The sequence below is a fragment of the Tamandua tetradactyla genome, chromosome 13 (genome assembly GCF_023851605.1).
Source record: "Tamandua tetradactyla isolate mTamTet1 chromosome 13, mTamTet1.pri, whole genome shotgun sequence".
Lineage (NCBI taxonomy): Eukaryota > Metazoa > Chordata > Mammalia > Pilosa > Myrmecophagidae > Tamandua > Tamandua tetradactyla.
Window position 1 is genome coordinate 7,510,716 of NC_135339.1, and position 21,733 is coordinate 7,532,448.

General features: G+C 44.9%; 1 protein-coding gene and 1 pseudogene across 1 annotated transcript in view; one reads left to right on the forward strand and one right to left on the reverse strand.

Moving 5' to 3' along the window:
• Positions 1–21,733, forward strand: part of FRMPD2 (FERM and PDZ domain containing 2) — a 126,675-nt gene that overhangs the window by 22,816 nt on the left and 82,126 nt on the right. The window contains exons 2-4 of the mRNA XM_077126488.1: positions 16,500–16,625; positions 18,149–18,306; positions 20,897–20,962. Of these exons, the coding sequence (XP_076982603.1) occupies positions 16,500–16,625; positions 18,149–18,306; positions 20,897–20,962 (350 nt within the window). The remainder of the gene's footprint in view (positions 1–16,499; positions 16,626–18,148; positions 18,307–20,896; positions 20,963–21,733) is intronic.
• Positions 3,380–16,489, reverse strand: LOC143654502 (ras-related protein Rab-10-like; annotated as a pseudogene).

Consider the following 21,733-nt stretch of genomic DNA (forward strand, 5'->3'; position numbering starts at 1 on the left):
CAGAGGAAAGGCAGCTAACTTTCCACTGAGGTTCTTTCTTACGTGGAAGGCACAGGATGGTCTCTGCTGGTCTTCTCTCCAGGCCCCTGGGTTCCAACAACTTTCCCCGGGGTGACGTCTTTCTCCACCTCCAAGGGCCCGGGCTGAGCTGCAAGTGCTGAGATGAGGAATGCCAAGCTGCTAGACTGTGCTACATTGCGTTCTCTCATTTAAGCACCAGCCAATTAAGTCAAAGTCACTCATTGCAGCAGACACGCCTCCTAGCTGACTGCAGATGTAATTGGCAACAGATGAGGTTCAAGTACGGTTGGCTTATGTCCGCAGCAACAAGACTAGGTATGCTCACCTGGCCAAGTTGACAACTGAATCTAACTAACACAGAAGGCAATAGTGTCTGACCAGAGTTCAGTAATTAAAAGAAAGTTGCAGTTACCTTCCGTTTGCTTCTAATGATAGTAGTTTTTCATTTACCATACAGACATACAGCTACCTTTTCAAATAAATGCTTTTAAATAAAGTCTTAATAGTACAGGTGATGTAGAAATGCAGTGAATATTGGAAAAATTGCATGTAAAAGATTGAAAATGTGAGGAAAACATTACTCTAAAATTCACTACAGTCTCTCAAATATTTGTCTGTGCATTGGTGCCCATCCTCTCATCTACAAATCACGATTCTACCCCAGAGCACTGAAGGAAGGGATGACAAATGCTGGCTGCCTCCCTCTCTGGCATTAGCTAGTTCTTTTTCTCACAGCTACCTTGTAAGGTAGGAATTCTCACCTCCACTCTGCAGATGGGGGAAGAAAGATTTTGAGAGTTGACTTGCCCCGGGTCAGAGAGTGTAAGTGGCATCGCAGTAAATGGTGTGGCCAGTATTTAAAAGGGGGATGAGTGTTGGCTTTCATGGAGAAAGTGGATGCTGCAATCTCATCTATTATTCACATGGGTCAGAGTCCACGGAGCTGGCTGTGGGAAAGTTCTGGAAGGTAAGCGCTCTGACACCTTTAGCTTTATAAAGAGTCCACGATGAAGCAGAAGCAGTCTTTTTTTGGGTGAAACTGGGGGGGATATATAGTTTGCTTTCTGGAAAGTTTCGCTGAGATCCTGGTCTGAGCGTGGGCAGATGGTTTTTAATGCATGTCCAAAGGAAGGAGGAACAAAGAGAGAGAGAGAACAAAAGGGGGGAGGAAAGGACCGTTCTGCAAGCTCTGATTCCTTGGGAGCCCCACATCCTTCTGTGGTTTCTCCCTGGGGTGTCCATTTTGGGGACAGGAGATATTTTAAGCATTTTTATGAAGGTTGAAATGGGATGTTTATAGTACCGCAGTCCTGGAAGGCAGATGGAAACAATTAACACCACATCCTAAGATCGCAGAGCTGGACATTGCTCAGCAGCCCTGATGCTTAAATCCCTCTCTCTGGGTGGAGACGGACAGTGATGCAAAGAGAAGGAGAATGGCATGTATTTAGCATTGTGCACTGAGCGGGTTAATAAAAGCTTCTCAACAGTTCCATTTCCAGATGACAAAGCCGCAGCTCAGAGGGGTTAAGTGAGTGCGCGGTGCCCAAGGCCGCAGCTTCGGGAACGTGGTAAGCTGGGCATCCGACCTCTCAAAGAGCAGATCTTTTTTTAGCCTCCACACACAGAATGTCGAATTAAAAAGGGTCTGTACTAGGCTGAACAATGTCCCAAATATATCCACTCCTGCATCGTATGAATGTCACCTTATGTGGCAAAAAACAGGGACATTGCTGATGTCATTAAGTGAAGAATTCTAAGATGGGGTGATTATCTGAATGGTCCTGGGGGGTGGATCTAAATGCAAGTCAAGGTTCCTTATACAGGGAGGCAGAGGGAGTTTCCATGCAGTAGACAGTGCTGTGACTGGAGTGATACGGCCCTGTTCTAGTTTGCTGGCCGCCGGAGTGCAATATACCAGAAACAGAACAGCTTTTAAAAAGGGGAGTTTAGTGAGTTGCTAGTTTACAGTTCTAAGGCCGAGAAAAGGTCCCAGTTAAAACAAGTCTACAGAAATGTCCAATCAAAGGCATCCAGGGAAAGATACCTTGGTTCATGAAGGCCGAGGAAGTTCAGGGTTTCTCTTTCAAGTGAGAAGGCACATGGTGAACACGGCATCATCTGCTAGCTTTCTCTCCTGGCTTCCTGCTTCATGAAGCTCCCGGGAGGCGTTTTCCTTCTTCATCTCCAAAGGTCACTGGCTGGTGAACCCTCTGCTTCGTGCTGCAGCATTCTCTGCTCTCTCTGAATCTCCAGCTTTCTCCAAAATGGTTCCTCTTTTATAGGACTCCAGTAAACTAATCAAGACCCACCCAGATGGGTGGAGAAATGCTTCCACCTAATCCAGTTTAACCACTCTTGATTGAGTCACATCTCCAGGGGGATGATCTAATTACAGTTTCAAATACACAGTACTGAGTAAGGATTAAAAGAAATGGCTGCCTTTACAAAATGGGATTAGGATGAAAACAAGGCTTTTCTAGGGTACATACATCCTGTCAAACCAGCACAGGCCCTAAGCCAAGGAATGCAGGAGCCCCCAGATGCTGGAGGTGCCAGGAGTGGATTCTCCCCCAGAGCCTCCAGTGTGGGCATGGATTTCGGGAGGTTCCAGGAGCTGGATTTCACCCCAGTGGAGCTGGTTTTGGACTTCTGACCAGTGTGACTAGGAGAGCATACATTTCTGTTGCTTTAAGCCATCAAATATATGGTGACAAATACAGGAACCAAGACAGAATTCGGAGAACCAGCATTTCAGGGAGAGTGAGAGGGTAAAAGGAGGCTGAGAAAGGGGAAAGCAGGAGTTTGGAGGTACAAGGAGAGCATTTTAAGAAGGGAATCATAGCCAGGTCTCCATCCCCACCCGGTAGAGGTGTCCCCAGGCCACCTGCACACCTATCTCTGTGCAGTGACACCCTGAACTCCAGAGCAAAGAAGAGCCTGAGGGGGCCCCCAAGACCTGGGCCAACCTTGGTCCCAATGTGGGAATGTCTCCTAGAACATTCTAGAGGACTGGAAGTCACCTTAAGGCCAGAGGTGGTTAACAGTAACTTAGCAGGAGGTCGGAGCAGGGAGGGTAGCGAGAGTGTTGGGCATGTGTCTAAAACCCCACAGTGCAAAGACCTGGTGCCATCAGGTAGCTGCACCCTCATGTCCTCAGGTAGGTGGTCTAACCGCAGAAGCTGGGGCTCAGTGACTGTCACTGAGCTGCTGACTAGGAGACTGGGATAACGAGCTCTCTGTGGCAGCAGACCAGAGTTTTGCTTTTGATTCAAAACTATCTGAGCTTCCAGGACTGGCAAGGGCTTCAATGAAGTGTGTAGATGGTCAGCCCTTGGACACTATGAGCTCCCTCGACTCAATACTCGGTAACATGGCTTCGTAAAAAGGCTTCTGCCTGGCTCTGCACAGCGTGGGCTGCACAGGTTCTGTGAGCTAGGAGAGAGACCAAGCCACTTCTCCGCTTAAATCCCTCCCTCCCCTAGGCAAAAATCCAAACACCTGCTCATCTGTCTGACTTCACTCTGCCCCTCCCTGGCCCCTGCTTACCTCCCCTCATTGTGTTCCTGCCACACCAGGAGACTCTATTCTCAGAGTCTTCCAAGCCCTGGGATTTTGTACCTGTTGTTCCTTCCACCTGGACAGTTGTCCCTGGGCCCAGTGTCTTTGCCTCCTTCCATTCACAGCTCAAATGTCAGCCCACCCCACCCCCAGCCTGGCCTTCCCCCGTTATCCGGCTAAAGTCCCCTACTCAGAGGCATGTTCTGGTGCGTCACCTCATTTTGCTTTTTCTTTATGGTCTTTATCATCCTATGGAATTTTTCTGTTTCTTTGTGTATCTATCTGTTCTTTGTCTATCTCTTTCTCCCTGCCCCCACTAGAATGCAAGCCTCCTAAGGGTAGGAATGCTGTTCATCCATTCGGTTTGCAGCACAGATCATAAATGTATGAGGTCCTTGATAAGAATTTGTGTATTAGTCAGGGTTCTAAGAGAAACAGAACCATATGCTTATGTAAATATTAGGAGATTTATTATAGGAATTGGCACACATGATCATGGGGATTGGCAGTTCCAAATTTGGAGGGCATGCTGCAAGTTGGAAACACAGAGGAAGATGATGTTAAATTTCCTGGGAGAAGCTGGCTGGCAAAAGTAGAGTCAGGAATTAGTTCTGAAATCCGCAGTTCTGGCTTTTGGTTCTCCAACTGATTGGATAAGGAGACTCCCTCATTGCTGAGAGCAATCTCCTTTGTTGATTGTAGATGCAATCTGCTGTAGATGCAGTCAGCTGATTATAGATGCAAATCTATCTATGAAACACTCTCACAGTAACAATCAGGCCAGAGATTGCTTGACCAAGCAACAAGACCCCATCACTTAGCCAAACTGACACATGAACTTAACCATCACAGTTTGTTAAATAAATGTATGACTGAGGCTGTGAGTCAGAATAGCCTCACAGCTAAAGCTCAGGGCTCCTATCACCATGGCTCAGCTAAGGGGCAGACCCAAGGGGAAGCACCAAAAACTAAAGGCATAGTGTGAGCTTCTAGACAGAGTAAGACTGGTGGTGGAGGGCTGCAGGAGTCCCTCAGAGACAAAGATGCATGCCAGCATGGGAACTCACCAAAAGGAGCCTGAGGATGCTCCTGGATGGACAAAGCAGGGCCTCCAAATAGAAGAGGAGATGTTTACGCTATGAGATGACCACAGAAGCTTTCAGAAGATGGAGTCAATACTACAGCAGAGGATTCAGTCCATGGTGGTGAGATCCAGGAAGCTGGCACGAGAGAGGAGGGCAAGGACAGGATAGCTTGCCCCCAAAGCTCATGCCTACGTGACTGGAGCATCCTCACCAGCTGGTGGACTGGCCTTATCTGTGCAATGGATGTTTCTGTTCTTAATATAGCCAATTCATTTTTCAACCAGACTGTTTAGCAAAGCTTGGCGAGAAGCCCCGAGGCATCACAGTATAATAGTGAAAGGCTGATGACTGTTTTCTAGCCTGAGATGACAGATTCCCTAAAGTACTTCACATCATCTCCATGAGGCAGCAGCGTGTGGGAGTAGACGGCACTCTCTCGGAAAGCAGCAGCATAAGCTTACCTCCTAGCTGCAGGAGCCCTCTCTGACCCTCAGTCTCCTCATCTGTGAGATGGGCTTCCTGATAGTCCTATTTCGAAAGGCTGCCATGAGGATTCAATTAACAGCGGCTGGTAGATGGTAAGCATGATGAGAGTGTTTGCTTGGACTGTTAGCAGAGGACTTCTAAGTTGGCTTGGAAATGGAATTTGAGATATTACATAGAGATAACAATGGTATGTGAGCCTGAGTTGGTTCGTAAGGGCTGGTGGGCTTGGAGTCCCTGGAGTGGCCCCAGATAGCCTACTCCCCACTGTTCCTCTCCAACAGGCATGGTGGTGGTGGTTAGGGCTTCTGGGGAAATGCAGGCCCCTGAGATACTTCCAAGGCATCTGCATTCTGTCCAGGCACCTATTCAGCCCTGGAGGCAGATTGTTACATACAGTTGCCACCCTGGGGCCAGCCACAGAGGAAGTTCGTGCAAACATGTGGAATGTACACGTTTCTTTGTGCTTCAGGATCACAGATGTGCATTGGAACAAGGGTAACCATTTATTTAAGTGGGAAGAATGATGAAGAGCTTGCTGATATTGTCTTCTGGGTTGATGATGCTGTTTGATATGGAAGCTGTGATGGTGACACTTCCAAAAACAAGAAAGGTGGGAACTTCAAGCCTCAAGGAACTCTTTAGTTTTAACAAGCGGGAGGGTTGCTTGTTCGGTCAACTTGATCCATTCTCTGGTTCTCTAGAAGTTGGATGCTTCATTTCTCTACCTCACATGGAAAGAGAATGGTTGGGTCTCTTGGATGGTTAGTCTCTATTTGCAGGCTTTCAGGGTAACTCTTCAGAGCAGTTTAACACAACTAGATGAAAGTTGTTGGATTCATATTTTGAGAAGAGGGCTGGAAATAGAGTACAGTTTTCGTGGATGTGTTAAAAGGTATTTTTAGCAGGGCAACGTTTGAAATCATTTTAACCTTGTTCTCATAAAATAAAACACAGGCACAGAAAACCATTAAAGCAAATGTGTAGCTTAATGAGCCATTATAAGGCAAATGTCTCTATAACCATCAGCCAGCCCGAGAGATAGAACTTTGCCACCCACTCCCGAAACCCCTCAATATACTTTCTCTTGATCATATTCTCTGCCCCTATAAAACCACTATCTTGGCTTTTTAAGTCACTACTTCCATTTGTTTCTTTATAGTTTAGCCCCCCAAGGGTGTATCCCTAGACTCTATAGCTAAGTCTTGCCCATTTTTAAAAACTGACTATGTCCTTTCTTTTAACTACAGGTTTCCCCTTATGCTGCTTTGAAGCTGTTATGTACCCCAAAAAAGGCCATATTGTTTTTTTATGTTGCTGTAGGTGCAGACCTACTGTCAGTGGGACATTTTGGTTAGGTTATTTCAATTGAGATGTGACCCAGCCCATTCAAGGTGGGTCTTAATCCTTTATTGTAGTCCTTTATGAGATGATAAAAAGCAGAAAAAGCTGAGAGAGCTTAGAGAGAAAAAGCTCCCAGAGGAGCTGAGAGAGAAAAGCCCTGGACGAGCTAAGAGAGGAAACACAGAAGAAGCCACTGGAACCAGAACTGAGGGCAATGAAATCCAGGAGCAAAGGACCGGCAGACACCAGCCATGTGTCTATGGAATAATATTCCATTGCATGTATATAACACATTTTGTTTATCCCACCATCTGTTAACAGTGTGACAGAGGTGTCCCAGATGCTGGCAGACTTTCTTCAGAGTCCAGGTATCCTCTTACTGACGCCTTAATTTGGACATTTTCCATAGCCTAAGAACTGTAAATTATAAGTTAATAAATACCCATTGTAAAAGCCAACCCATTTCTGGTACACTGCTTTGCGGCACTTTTAGCAAGCTGAAGCATCCCTCCATCTTTTCTTTTTTCACAAAAGTTATTAAACTGTAACTCCCATACCATAAAATTAAACTGTTAAAGTGTATAATTCAGAAGTTTTTGGCATATTCACACAGTTGTGCAATCTTCTTCACTGATTCCAGAATGCTTTCATCACCCAAAGAGAAAACTTGTGCTCATTAGCAGTTATTCCTGCCTCTCCACAAACTCCTGGCAACCACGGATCTACTTTCTGTCTCTATGGACTTGGATATGTCATATAAATGGTATTTTGTGGTCATATATGTGGTCTTTTGCAACTGGCTTCTTTCATTTAGCATAATAATTTCAAGGTTCAACCCTCTTATAGCACTTCACCCCTTTTCATGGCTGAATAATATTCCATTGCATGTATATAACATATTTTGTTGATCCCATCATCAGTTAATGGATATTGGGGTGGTTTATGCTTTTTGGCTACTATAGAATGCTGTTAGGAACATTCTTGCATACATTTTTTGTGGGCACATTTTCATTTCTCTTGAGCAGAAATGGAATTGTCAAGCCATATGGTAATTCTATGTTTAGCTTTGTTAGGAACTTCCAAACTATTTTCCAAAGTGGCTTAAATGTTTTACATTCCCATCAGTCAATGTATGAGGGCTCCAATTTCTCCACATCCTTACTGATACTTAGGATTGTCCATTAAAAAAATTATAGCTGTCTTTTTAGATGTGATGTGGTTTTTTATCACAGTTTTGATCTGTGTTTCCCTAATGGCTAATGATGTTGAGAAGATTTTCATGAGCTTATTGGCCATTTTTATATCTTCTGTGGAGAAATGTCCATTCAGATTTTTTGCCCATTTTTAGTTGGACTGTTTATCTTTTGTTGTTGAGTGATAAGAATTCTTGGTATATTTTTCAATACTAAATATCTACCAGATACACGACTTGCAGATATTTTCTGCTAGTCTATGTGTTGTCTTTCACTTCTTGATAGTTTTCTTGAAGATTAGATGTTTTAAATTTTGATGAAGTCCAATTTATCTATTTTTTTTTTTGGTTGCTCATGCTTTTGGTGCCATATTTAGGAATCCATGGCCAAATCTAATGTCATGTAGGTTTCTCCTACATTTTTTTCTAAGAGTTTTATATTTTTCGCTCTTACATTTGTATCTTTGACCCATTTTAAGTAATTTTTATATATGGCGGGAAGCAGGGGGTCAACTTAATGCTTTTTAGTGTGAGTCTCTAACCCCAAGAATGACTTGCCAGCCCGAGAGACCTTAACCAGGATGGAGAAGTCCCTAACTTCTCTGCATGTGTGTGTGTGCTTTACATATACATTCATGTTACTAGTTAATGTTAACTTGCGTTCCAGAGTGGTTGGTTGAGTCAATTTACACTTTCACCCACCATCTATGACAGTGTCTATCATTCCTGATATTCAACAAATGGTGGCATATGATCTATTTTTCCCCATCAGTATGGTTAGGAATTATATCCCATTGTGTTTTTTATTAAGTTTTTTTGCTTTTGAGATGGTTGTGGAGTCACATACAAGCATAAGAAATAATACATAGCAGTCCCTTGTTTCTTTTACCTAGTTTCTCCTAAACATAACTATAGTATAATATCCCAGTCAGGACATTACTTCAATCCACTGTTCTGGATCAGATTTCCCCTTTTACTCGTGCTCATTTACCTATGTGCATGTGCACATTTCATTTATGCAACTTTATCACAGGTTTGCATGACCACATTACAGTCAAGATATATGACAGTTCCTTCACCACAAGCATTCCCTGTTTTCCTTTTATAACCACACCTATTTACCTTCCTCCAACCCTTAACTCCTGGCAACCATTCATCTTTCTCCATTTCTCCAAATTTGTCATTTCAAGAACGTTGTATAAATGGAAGCAGACATCATGTAACCTATTGGGATAGGCATTTTCATGCAGCAGAATTGTCTGGAAACTCATCCAGGTTATTACATGTATCAATGAGTTGTTCCTTTTTTACTGCTGAGTAGTAGTCCCATGGTTTGGATGTGCCACAGTTTGTCCAACCAGTCACCCGTTGAAGGGCACCTGGGCCATTTCCAGTTTGGGGATACTACAAATAAACCTGCTATGGACATTCACATATAGTTTTCTGTGTGAACATACATTTCCATTTCTCTCTGAAAAATGCCCAGAGGTGCTTTTGTTTAGTCATATGGTAGCAGCATGTAAAATTTTATAAAAACTTCCAAACTGTTTTCCAGAGTGAATGCATCATTTTCTACTCCCATCAGCACTGTTTGCATGATCCAGTTTCTCTTTATCCTTGCCAGGATTTGGTGTTGTCATGATTTTTATTTTAGCCATTCTTGTAGGTGGGTAGTGCTATCTTGTTGTGGTTTAAATCTGCCTTTCTCTAATGGCTCCTGATGTTGGACATATTTTCATGTGCTATTTCCCATCTGTTTATCCTCTTGGGTGAAATGTCTGCTCATGACTTTCATCCATTTTCCGATTGGGTTGTTTGCTTTCTTACTGATGAGTTTTGAGTATTCTTTATTTATTCTAGGTACAGATGCATATGTAGTTTGCAAATATTTTCTTCCTCTCTATAGCTTGCCTTTTTTCTCTCAATGGTCTTTCTCAAAGCAAACATTTTACAATCTGATGAGAACTAATGAATCCATTTTTCCTTTTACAGAGCATGTGTTTGGTGTTAAATCTAGGAATGCTTTCCCTAGCCCTAGATTCCCAGGATTCTATCCCATGTTTTTGTCTAAAATTTATAGTTTTATGTTTTACATTAAATCTATTGCCCATTTTAGGTAATTTTTCTATAATGTGAAATTCAAGCCAATGTTCATGGTTTCTTCTATGGATCTAGCACTATTTGTTGAAAAGGTAGTCTTTCCTCCATTCTTCCACAATTCCTATATTGAAATTATGTTTTTAACCAGCTGGGTCAGTCATCCTAGGAGACATTTCTCCCCCAAGATATTTATATGTATTTTAGGAAAGAAAACAGTTAAAAAGACATTTCATTCTGTTTGTTTGAAAACAATTCTGGAGGTACATCTACCTCCAGAATAGATTTTTTTTTTGGAAATCAAGTTTTGGTTTTAGATGAACAGAAGTAAACCATGTTGAAATATTTTGGTTTATTTAAATTGTTAAGTAGAATATGAAACCAAATTTGTAACTAGTTCCAGAGAATGGACTTAACAGTTTGGTATTTAATGAGAACAGCTTCGATACTGGATCCCAAGAGACTTACAGCAAAGGGGCAAAGCCCCATTATTAAGCAAATAAAACTCATGTTTCCAACAGATGATACAAAAGTTGATTTATACTCCATTTCCCATATATATATATGCAGAAAGTGCAGATTTAACAAAAGGTAGCCATATCCTTTCTAGAGACAATGCTGATTATAATTATGCAAACAACAAAACTGTCAGTCTGTTACCCCAACACCCAGTGTTTAGTTCTCAAACCTCAAATCACTGCATTTAATAAGGATTAAGGAGAGTTTTTAATAAAAAAGCTACTGCCACATTCCAGAAAAAGGTAAGCAACAGGTTAATCTAAAAAAGATAGGTTTAATTTAAAACTTTTTGAGAAGCTTAATATCATTTCATTATTTTCGTAGTGGAAAATAAGGGATTATTTGGCAACATTGCTTTTATTAGAAGTAAACAATGATAAAGTCAAGTGAGGGGAAAACCTAAGAATAACAGCCAGTGAGGCATATAAAATTGTTTTTAGGGCACTATCTGAAAAATTCCTGGATTTTCAGAGCAGATACATCCATAGGGCATTAAAAGAACCAAGAGGGCATTAAAATGCTGTCCACGACACAGAAGGACTTTCCAATGGAAACTGCTGTCCTAAACGCAGCCTCTGCTAGAAATGAATCATACTTTTCACAATTATTTCAACAAAGGTATCAGCTTAGGATGCTGACAGCATAGCAAACTTAACTTATTCCCATCCTAATGATCAAGCAATGAGGCAAAAACAAAACAAAACAAAACAAAAACCCGACAACTAGAAAATGAAGCAAAAAAGGGGTAGGTTAGACACAGCTAGAGATCTTATCTTTACATGAAAAGCTATTTGTTGTCCTTTTTTTCAAACCAATCATGGTAATACAAGTTTTCCAAAAGTATGTGAAGACAGGACTTAAGTTTAATCATATTCTAAAATATTTCTAAATCTTAAGGTAAAGACAACTTAACACTGAAAAAATCTTCTTCAGAAGCCAAATCTTGGCACATTTGGCAAGTATGTTAATAAATTTCACTCCTCCTGCCCTGCTTTTTAAAAAACAAAAAGCAAAAAACCTTTACTGGGCTACTGAACTGCTAGAGGAGTTGCCAAAATAGACAACTTAAATTTAGGTTGAGGTTTATTCTCAGAAAATGAATAGGCTACACACCTAATTAGAAAGACGAAGTACAACAACACCCTCCAAACTCTAGTGCATGCAATTAACTCTCATTTCATAAATGCAAAGGACAGACAGAAGGAGAACAAAGAAAGAAGGAGAAGAGAAACACAGGAGGAAAACAGCGAATGAAGGACTCCAGGGACAGAAGTTTTAGGAGAGAGAGCAAACAAGGGGAAGATACCAATTAACTGACATTTGTAAGCAGTTAGAATTTACCTTTCAGTTGACTTAGCAAGTTAAATCAGTGCCTTGTGTTAAATCTCACAAACCTATTAGTTTCTCTATTTCATTTTAAACTAACTCATACCATGGGATGGGGGGCTGGGGCAGGGGAGGGAGAAGCAAATAAAGCAGCATGCAGGAAGAAGCAAGGAAAACATAGCCAAGGAGAAGAAATGGTAGTAAGAATAATCTTAAATATCAAGGCTACTTAAAATGAGATTCAGCAAACCAAAGTTATTTCTGCATTTCCCTTTATCCTCAATTAACTACTTTGAAAATTACAGCCAAGCAAAACACAAACATTTTAATAGTTTGTATTTGGATGACATGTCTCCTGCACATGCTTCCATCAAAACAAAAAAGGTAAAACCAAAGAATTTCCTTTCCACATAAGGCACAGGGCAATATTAACCCCATTTACATAGTCAAGGTGAAAATTAGTGTTTTCCTGGCTTTTTTTTGCTTGTTTCTTTTGCTAGCCCATGTCTATAGATTACAGGGACTCAAGTACATCATCCATGACAGAAAATTCCACTGTTGTACAACCTAAAATTGTTAATTCTAACTTTTATTCTTAAACAATTTGCAGCATAGAGTTGAAATGATTGCTATAGGTTTTAATGTTGATGAGAAGAACCGGACTACAATGCAACTGAAATGCAGTGGTGAGCTGAGAAGGTACACTTAAAAATGAAGTCACAGATATGATTTTTCTAGACATTTTTTTATTTGTTTGAAGAAAATATAAAGTCAGCAAGCAGTCACAGATGAAAGAACAAATAAAATAGGTAGATTTAAGACGAGGAATAAAAATATCTGTTTAGAGTTAAAAATGAACAGAGTGGTTTATTTTGCAGCAAGAAGCAAAAACTGGGTGGTAGATGGCAATTGATGGAACAGGAGAGCGCGCAGCGACGTTTGCTCTTCCAGGCTGTCAGCCTCCTCCGCTGCTGATATCCACATTTTCACTGTTGGGCTCTTTTACGGGGGTCTTTTGAAGGATCTCTTCAGCGACTGTGAAGAATGCCTTCTCGATGTTTATATTTGCTTTTGCACTAGTCTCAAAAAATCTAATACCATTCTCCCTTGCAATCTGTTCTCCTTTTCCTTTAAGTACAACTCTTTTATCATTCATATCACACTTGTTTCCTAGCGTGCTGGTTTGAAAGGATGAATGTCCCCTAGAAAAGTCATGTTTTAATCAAAATCCCACTTCGTAAAGGCAAAATAATCCCTATTCAATACTGTATGTTTGAATCTGTAATTAGATCATCTCCCCGGAGATGTGATTTAATCAAGAGTGGTTGTTAAACTGGATTAGGTGACGACATGTCTTCACCCATTTGGGTGGGTCTTGATTGGTTTACTGGAGTCCTATAAAAGAGGAAACAATTTGGAGAATGGGAGATTCAGAGACAGCAGAGAAAAATGACATAGCCACGAGAAGCAGAGAGCCCACAAGCCAGCGACCTTTGGAGATGAAGAAGGAAAACACTTCCTGGGGAGCTTCATGAAACAGGAAGCCAGGAGAGAAAACTAGCAGATGACTCCTAGTTCGCCATGTGCCCTTCCAGCTGAGAGAGAAACTCTGACTGTGTTCACCATGTACCTTCTCACTTGAGAGAGAAACCCTGAACTTCATCGGCCTTCTTGAACCACGGTATCTTTCCCTGGATGCCTTTGATTGGACATTTCTATAGACTTGTAATTGGGATATTTTCTTAGCCTTAGAACTATTAACTAGCAACTTATTAAATTCCCCTTTTTAAAAGCCATTTCGTTTCTGGTATAATTGCATTCCAGCAGCTAGCAAACTACACCACCTAGCAACATTCTTTCCACTTCTTCATTGGCACTCTCATCTATGTTCTAAGCCATTTCCCGATGTGTTTGAAACTTTTACCATTTGTGATGTCATTCACATACTAGCGTGATACCCAGAGCTCCTCTGTACGGGAGGTTGTGACGGTGGGAAATCGCTCCCGGCCCACCGTATCCTACATCTGCAGCTTGACCTTTCTTTCCTTGTGATTCAGCTGTTTTGAGCTTCAAGTCTATTCCCACGGTGGAAATCAAGGTGGTATGGAAGGCATCCTGCGAAAAAGGAAAAAGGACGCAGGTCTTCCCCACTCCCGGGTCCCCGCGATCAGGAGCAGCGGGAAAAGCAGGTGGCCGGTCTTCCTCGCCCTCGGACGGCGCGGCTCAGGCTCCCGCCGCCGGCGGCCCCGGGGGATCGGTGCCTCCTCTCACCCCGGCCAGCTCCTCGCTCCGGCGCCCTCAGGCCGGAAGACCCAGAAGCGTGGGAGAAAGGGACTCGAGCGACCTACGAACCGCCCGGTCGAGGGAGCGCGGCGGGCGCGGCGACGGTCTCGTTTCGGAGCGGAAACCCCGAGCTGGGTCGCGGTGACGGCAGCAAAGGAGGACCCGGCGCCGCCAAGCCGAGCCCGGGAAGCCGAGCCGCCGGGGCTGAGCCACCTTCTCCCGGCGCCCTCCCCGCACCGGCGTGCGCGCGGCCCGGGACCCCTCCAGAGTAACGTCTGCAGCCGTGTGCAGCGCTGTTCCCGAAGGACTGATGCAAAAATATCATCGCAGGGAGAGAACACGGAATCGGTCGGTATTACCGACTACCCTGTAAAACAGGTTGATGTGTGAATCGAATTTATCCCGACTTGTAACATCTGGAACGCTGGAAACCTATTTTCACACCTGCTTCACCTTTAAATGGTTTTGTGTGTGTTTTAACATTTGTCCCCCCTGTTATTTTATTTATTTTTAATCCATATGTTTTACTCATCTGTCCATACCGTGGATAAAAGGAGCAGCGGACACAAGGTTTTCACAATCACACAGTCACATTGCTAAGCTATAGCATTATACACTTGTCTGCAGGAAACACAGCGACTGGGACACAGCTTGACAGTTTCAGGCACTTCCCTCTGGCCTGTCTAATACACCTCAAGCTAAAAAGGAGATATTATATAATGTGTAAGAACAAACTCCAGGATAACCTCTCGACTTTGTTCGGAATCTCTCAGCCACTGATACTTTATTTTGTCTCATTTCACTCTTCCCCCTTTCAGTCGCAAAGACTTTCTCAATCCCTTGGTGCTGAGTCCCAGCTCATTCTAGGATTTCTGTCCCACATTGCCAGGAAGGTCCACACCCCTGGGAGTCATGTCCCACGTAGAGAGGGGGAGGGGGTGAGTTTGCTTGTCCTGTTGGTTGAGAGAGAGAGAGAGAGAGAAAGAGAGGCCACATCTGAGCAACAAAAGAGGCTTTCTTGGGGTGACTCTTAGGCCTAATTTTAAGTAGGCTTGACCTATCCTTTGCGGGGTTGTTTCATATGTACAAATCCCAAGATTGGGGGCTCAGCCTATTGCTCTGGTTGTCTGCACTGCTTGTGAGAATATCAAGAATTCTTCCCTAGGAGACTTTTAATATACTTTTGTTTTCAAGTCATTAAGTGATTGGACAAAAAATAGAGTCAATATTTTTGTGTGATACCTTGCTTTGGAATTCAGAGATTTCCCATCTGCAAATCATAATCTTGTCCACGTTTTTTCCTTTAAAAAGTAGCCTTTCATTGTGGTTAAAGAGGGTTAAAAAAGTGTGGCGGGATGGAAATGTCCAAAGTATCAAGGCAAGTTGGAAAAAAAGTTGAAGAAAGAAAATGAGAAAAACAAACAAAAAAAGAAGTAAAAAAGAAAAAGAAAGACAAGAGAGGGGCCTGGAGTTCGCCTCCAATACATCACTTTGTAGCCGGGGTTACTCTGCACTGCTTACCTGTCTGCAAATGCAAACAACAGTTCCTTCTTCCCAGACCCCCTGTGACAAATGACATCACACACAGAAAGCTTCTTGCCCCATCCTGGTGCTGGTGCCTTCTCTTCCCCTGGGGAGGCCTTTGGTTTTACCACCTACCATGGGAAGGTCGTTTCTGCTCAAGATAAAGGAGCAGGGCCTTTTCCTTGGGGAATATTTCTTTTTTTCTTGAGACAGGAGGATGCTGGCAGGAGAGGCTTATGTTGGTAGCTAAGCAGCTGGCGAGTGGAAAGCTGGATTAGAGAGATGGGGTGTCAGAATGTGGTTCCTCCCCCTCCCCCAACTCAGCGTGCACCCCCTCCCTGAGCTCTGGCTGTGACGTGCATGGATTAGGAAAAGGCTGCCTGGAGCTTCCTCCTGAACGTGGGCTCTCCTCCCTGGGGATTAGCCAGTGGCAGCCTCATCAGGGGATAAATATTCATGTCAGCCTTAGTTGAAAGGACTGTTTCTGCAAAGAGAAGGAAGAGAAGGCTGGCTTCCCTCACTTCCCAACTCCATCTCACTAGCTTTGATGCATCTCCGTGAGTCTGCACTTTCCCCAAATACTGGGACTTGCTATTCCTTCTAGTAATTCTCCCCATTCAGGCAGATTCCAGAGATGATTAGAGCAGGGGCCTGGCATCAAATTCAATTCTGCTTGCTGGCATCTGGAGGGGGAAGAAACACAATCATTTACAGGAGGCAAAAATGGTGCTTAGCCCCCCTTTCCTGGCCAGTGGAGGAGAGTAAGATGTGAACCAAATTGTAGGCAGCTGTCTACCACACCTCGGACCCTTGTGGGAGGGGTCCCACCTGGTCATTCATTACCGACTCAAAGTCACTCAGCCCAGCATTTGGGAGTGGATTTATTGATTAATTCGCCCCTCCCAAGGCACCTTGATTCTACTTCTCTGTGCCAGGTCCTGGGTCCCGAGAATGTGGGCTTTGAGAAGAGGGTGCCAAGCCGGGACAGAGGAAGCCTGATGGGGAAGCAGTGAGCCTGCTGGGCCCAGTGGGGAGTGAGCCCTGCCACCCGCATGTCTCTGCAGGTGCCAGCTGGGCCTCGGTGACTCTGGCCAGTGTCCTGCGGGTCCGGGGACAAGCCTTGCGGGAGGAAGAGATCTGGTCACTGCTGTCCATGGCTGCCGAGCGGCTCTGGGAAGACCTGCGCCATGGTGAGAGGACGTGCTTGGGGCTGTAACCCGGCCATCACGCGCGTAGCTGCCCAAACAAGCAGGCTTCTGGCCGCTGCTCCTCCATCTGTTCTCTGTCTGAGGCTCCCCAGGGAGCGGGTGAGTGTCACCCACGCAGCCAGCTGCTGCAGCAGAGTGAAAAACAAGGCCTGGCTTCCACTTTGCAGTCCATGCTGGGCCAGGCAGGGGCTGCGGCTTGCTGGCCTCTCCCAACACTGTGCCGACTGGACGATCACCCAGGACGGGGACTGACACCCATAGTCCGTGGGCACGGTGCTGCAGGAGACAATCCACCCTGCCATCTAAACAGGGGAGATTAATGCAAAGAACGGAGGGACTCCCCTAAAATAGTAGCTACACGATATAAGAGGACTGTATCACGTCCACGAGAGCTGGGCGGACAGTACCCTAAGAAGGACAAGATCTGAAGGAGGGGGCCACTTCTCAGGCTTCAGAGCCAGTTGGAGGGGCTAAGGATGCACCCCAGGATGCAGTGAATTTGTCCCGGTTACTGGGGCCAGAGGGGGCCTGCAGTCGCTGAGCAAGCAGGAAGCAGGGGTACAAGGTACAGGCGATGGCCTGGGGTGGCCAGATGGCCAGTGTATAGAGAGCACGGGGCACGGGGGACACCCTGGGGTGCAGGGTGGCTGCAGCTGGGGGGTGTTTGTGCGGGCAGGAACAGGGTACAGGGGTTCCAGAGGAGAGGGTCACCTGGCGAGGCTGGGGCCGCGGGGTCGCGGGGAGGGGGCCACACGCTCTGGACTTGTGGCGAGGAACCGCGTACCCCAGGGTGCGGCAAAACAGCGACCCCCTGCAGTGTCCCTCCAGCGCCCTCTGCTGAGAAAGCGCAGCATCGCGCCGGCTGTAACGGGGAGCCGCGGAGGCGGGGTCCAATTGTCCCGCAGAGCAGGTAGTGATGGAGCAATTTGGAGCTGCCAGACATTAAATGGATAATTGGCACAGATGCTGCATGCCCGCAACCAGATGTCGACTCAGAAATCACCCGTCCTTGCCGGCTGCGTGCAGGCAGTAGAGGCTCCCACACGTAAGACCACACCTGCTGTTTTGCGGGGGCAGGTTCCAGGGTGTGGAGGTGACACCAGGCTGTGCACCCTCAGCGTGGTCTCCCCCTTCTCCCTGAGCCACCATCCCCTCTGATGGACATTTACAGCGCCCCCTCCGCTCCCCCAGAAGGCCATCTGCCTGCTTTCAGGCCTGTGTCCAGAGAAATCAGGCTTGGGCTAATTTCCAGGTGGACCTGACGTCCCCGTACCTTTTACCTGGACACTCGGGCCCCTGAAGGACCTGGATGCAGGTGCTAGCCCACCCCACTTCCACCCCTCCTTTCGTAACACATGCCTACTTGCATGCAGGCATCTGGGTTTTGCCTCTTCTTCTGCCCTGTTCTTGCTGGCAGCCCATCCGAAAGGCTTGTTTTGCAAGAGGCCTGCTGGAGAGTTCTGGGGACGCTCTGCAGACACTCTGGGTCATTGCTTTGGTTTCAGACTCCTCAGACTACATGATCTGCCCCTGGTCAGTCCTGCTCTCCGCGGCCGGAAGCCTTTCTTTCCAAGACCACGTTTCTCACGTAGAGGCTGCTCCTTTCAAGGCGCCTGAAATGCTCCGGGGATGGAAAGACGATGAAAAGTCAGATATGTCTCAGGTAGGGGGTGTGGCATCTCCGTCCCCTGGGAAAGACCTGTGCTGGGGATGGCACCCCCAGCTTCCAGCTCAGCCTCGAGGAGCCTGGTTTTGCGCACCGAGGCAGATTTATCGAAAGAATGTTAAAACACTCCAGGCTTTCTTTCTGGAACCTGACCTAGCTCTTGAGTCAGGACGAGCCAACGTCTCTGAGACCCAATTTCTGTATCTGTGAAGTGGGACTGATATCACCTAATCTATCAGGTTATTCTGAATATTCAGAAAGAAGTGTGCCAGAGCTATGAGTAAGTGGTCGGACATTGGTACCATTGGCAGAACGTCATAGAAACCCTAAAAATGATCCAACAGATCCTCATCTGGCAATTTATCCTGCGGCACGAGTAAAGATTTATTTAGCTGCGGCAATGCTTTCTTTGTGTGTTGTGGACCTTAGTAAAAACTGGAAACAAACTATATGTCCAGGAAGAATAGTCATGAACTATAAACAACTGATGAAATGATGCTGTGGAAGTTTATTCCATGACTTGAAAAGAGATTCAGTATACAAAGTGTGGCTAAATAACACCTATACACAAACAAGTTCTAAAAATATATACACCAAGGTGTTTGTGACGTTTATTTCTGGATGACTGCATCAGGGGTAATTTCTGTTTTTCTCTCAGTGGACATGTTTTGCTTCTAAATAGCAACAAATTCTACTAGGCATTCACCCCCCCCCCCCAATTTAAAAAGAAGGCATTCTAAGGAAATAAATAAGGCAGGCACACAGCAATTTGGACATTTAGTAAATGACTTCTGCTTCCAAGGAAACAGTGAAGATTTGAAAATTCTGCCCCTCTAAGGACACTTTCTAGAATGGGGCTACTTGTCCTTTGGTCTCAGAGGAGCAGACAGGAGGGCCATGGTGACTTCCAGGGTTGGGTATGTCTGGGCCCACATGTCTCCAAGTAAAATTACAACAGCCCAGTTGTGGTCTCAGAGTCTGGCTGGCTTTGCCACCCCTTGGCAATTGCCCTGGCACTCCAGGCTTGCATTTCTTTTCCTGCTCAGCCATGCTCCCTAGGGAGAATCATGAGACTCTGGCACTGGACGGGAACCTGAGTGCGTCTCAGATGCTCTATTCCTGTTCCACCCACACCAAACTACCTCCTATACTCCAGAACTGTCTAAGATGCCAACACTCTGAGCCCCAGGAGCTGGCTTTCTGGATGACCACTCGAAGGGACCTGCTGATGCCACTTGAGGGTGCATCAGACTAACTTTCCTACCATGTTATCTCGAGACTGGGCACACTCATCAGTAGAGCAGAGGGCTGCTTTTGGGGTATGATTGCAGACCAAGAAGAGAGCTAGTTGGCCCATGTGGCACTGCACACATGCCCTGCCCCAGAAATGCAAAAATAAAACCCACATCACGAAACTCAGAGGACTGCTCAATTAACCATGCATCTTTATATGGCATTTTTTCATCCATTCAATATTTTCCCTCCAAAGCCCCCCAAATTCTTTCCCAAAGAGAGGGGATGGGGAATATGCCTTGTTGGTTGTAGTAGAAGCTCCACAATTATAATAAATGGGCATTTATTGAGGACTTTCTATGACCTAGAGGTGACATAGCAAAGTGGTTAATGGCAGAGACTTGTTTCAGATCTTGTTAAAGTCCAGGCTTTAGGACTAAGTTGGGCAAATTCCCTAACCTATCATTGCTTTAATTTCCTCCTTTGTGAAATTTAGGATAATGAAAATACCCACCTCACTGAGTGGTCATGAGGACTAAATAAGTTAATACAAGTAGGACTTAGAGCAAGGCCAAGGGTATTATAAGTACGCTGTGAACAATAACAACAACTATTGTTATTATTATTGTTACTATGCTCAGGTACTTTTAATTTGATCCTCACGAATATTCAGGCACAATACACACTTTAAAGATGGGGAACTGAGGTTCAGAAAGGCCAGACAATGCTATTCCCTTCACACATGCTTCTTCTGGACAAAATGTGTTGCTTTTTAATCAGTTTGAACCATGATGGGTCAGATGCAACTGACTTTGGCTACAAGAAGCAGAGAGCCCCAGAACAATGACTAAAATCACAGATATAGATTTTATTTACATAAGAAGTCCTGGGATTGGTTGGCAGCTCAGCGTTGTCAAAGTTCCAGACCATTCCCCTTCCATCCTCCATAGCTGCTGGCTTTTTGTCCTTGTGCTCGTCACCTCATGGTCACAAAAAGGCAGCATGACGCCATGTATCACATCAGAGGTTAGGGTAAGAACAACGGGGAAAATGTAGGCTCAGCCACATTTATTCCCTTTGACAATCAAGCAGATGCTTTCTCTGAAGCCCTCCTTCCCTGCCCCCCTGCCCCCCCAAACAGTCTTCCCTTATGTCTTTAGCCAAAAATGGGGTCACAGCCACTGCCAGAAAGCACATTTCTGGCATTTCAGCCTCTAGAGGAGGAAGCAGCAGAGGTTGAGGGAGTCTCAGATGGTTGTTAGGAACTGACATGTGGGAAATTAATTGTATTTTTGCTTGTAAAATCATGAGTAAGAGATGACTTAAATCTAATCATGTGTTTCTTTCTCACCAGATGCATGTCTATTCCTTAGGGATGACCCTCTACTGGTCAGCAGGATTTCACGTTCCACCAAACCAGGTCTGTAAACAAGACGCTCTCTTGCCAACTCAGGTCTTTGGGTTGATTTAGAGGTTTTCTCCAGGACAGAGACCACACCTATTGAGCCTGTGTGCCACTACTCTCTCCTCCTAAGTTCTAGGTAGACGTTGTCCTTCGATCACAGAACTCTTTCTTGCTGAGTCCAAAAAGCCTCAGAATCCCACTCAACATAACACAGAATGTGGGATTGGCAAGCAAGATTACAACTTTATTTGCCATCCCTGCTCAGAGGAAGGTTATGGATATTATAGACACTGAGGATACAGATTTATAAAAATTAGCCCTTCCTGAAGTGAGGTGCTTGCCTGAAAAAGAGTTCTCAGCAAATTTGGAAAAGCGTTCCCTGATATCCCCCTCTGGACAATTGTTCACAATAGTTTATCAAAGAGTATGAAGAGGCTTAAAGCATAGAAACAGTTCAACTGTTTACATTTAAAACGTTATTATAGCCTTTTACAAAATTTTTGACTACAGAATGGGCATGTGTGAGCGGGTATGAGTTTTCATCTGAAATCTATAAAAACTCCTCAGAAACTAATGCCACAAAGGCCCCCACTGGAGAACATCGCTCAGCAAATGCGGCCTTCCTCTCTCCCTTGCCTTCTTCCTCCTTTCCATCCTCCCCTCTTCCTCCCTCCCTTCCTTCCTGTCATCCTTCTCCTTTCCTCCTGCCCTCTCCTGTGCAATGTTCCAGTGCTTCCTGGCTGCTCTTCCTGAAGCGGAGATCAGCTTACACCCCTCTTGTTCAGA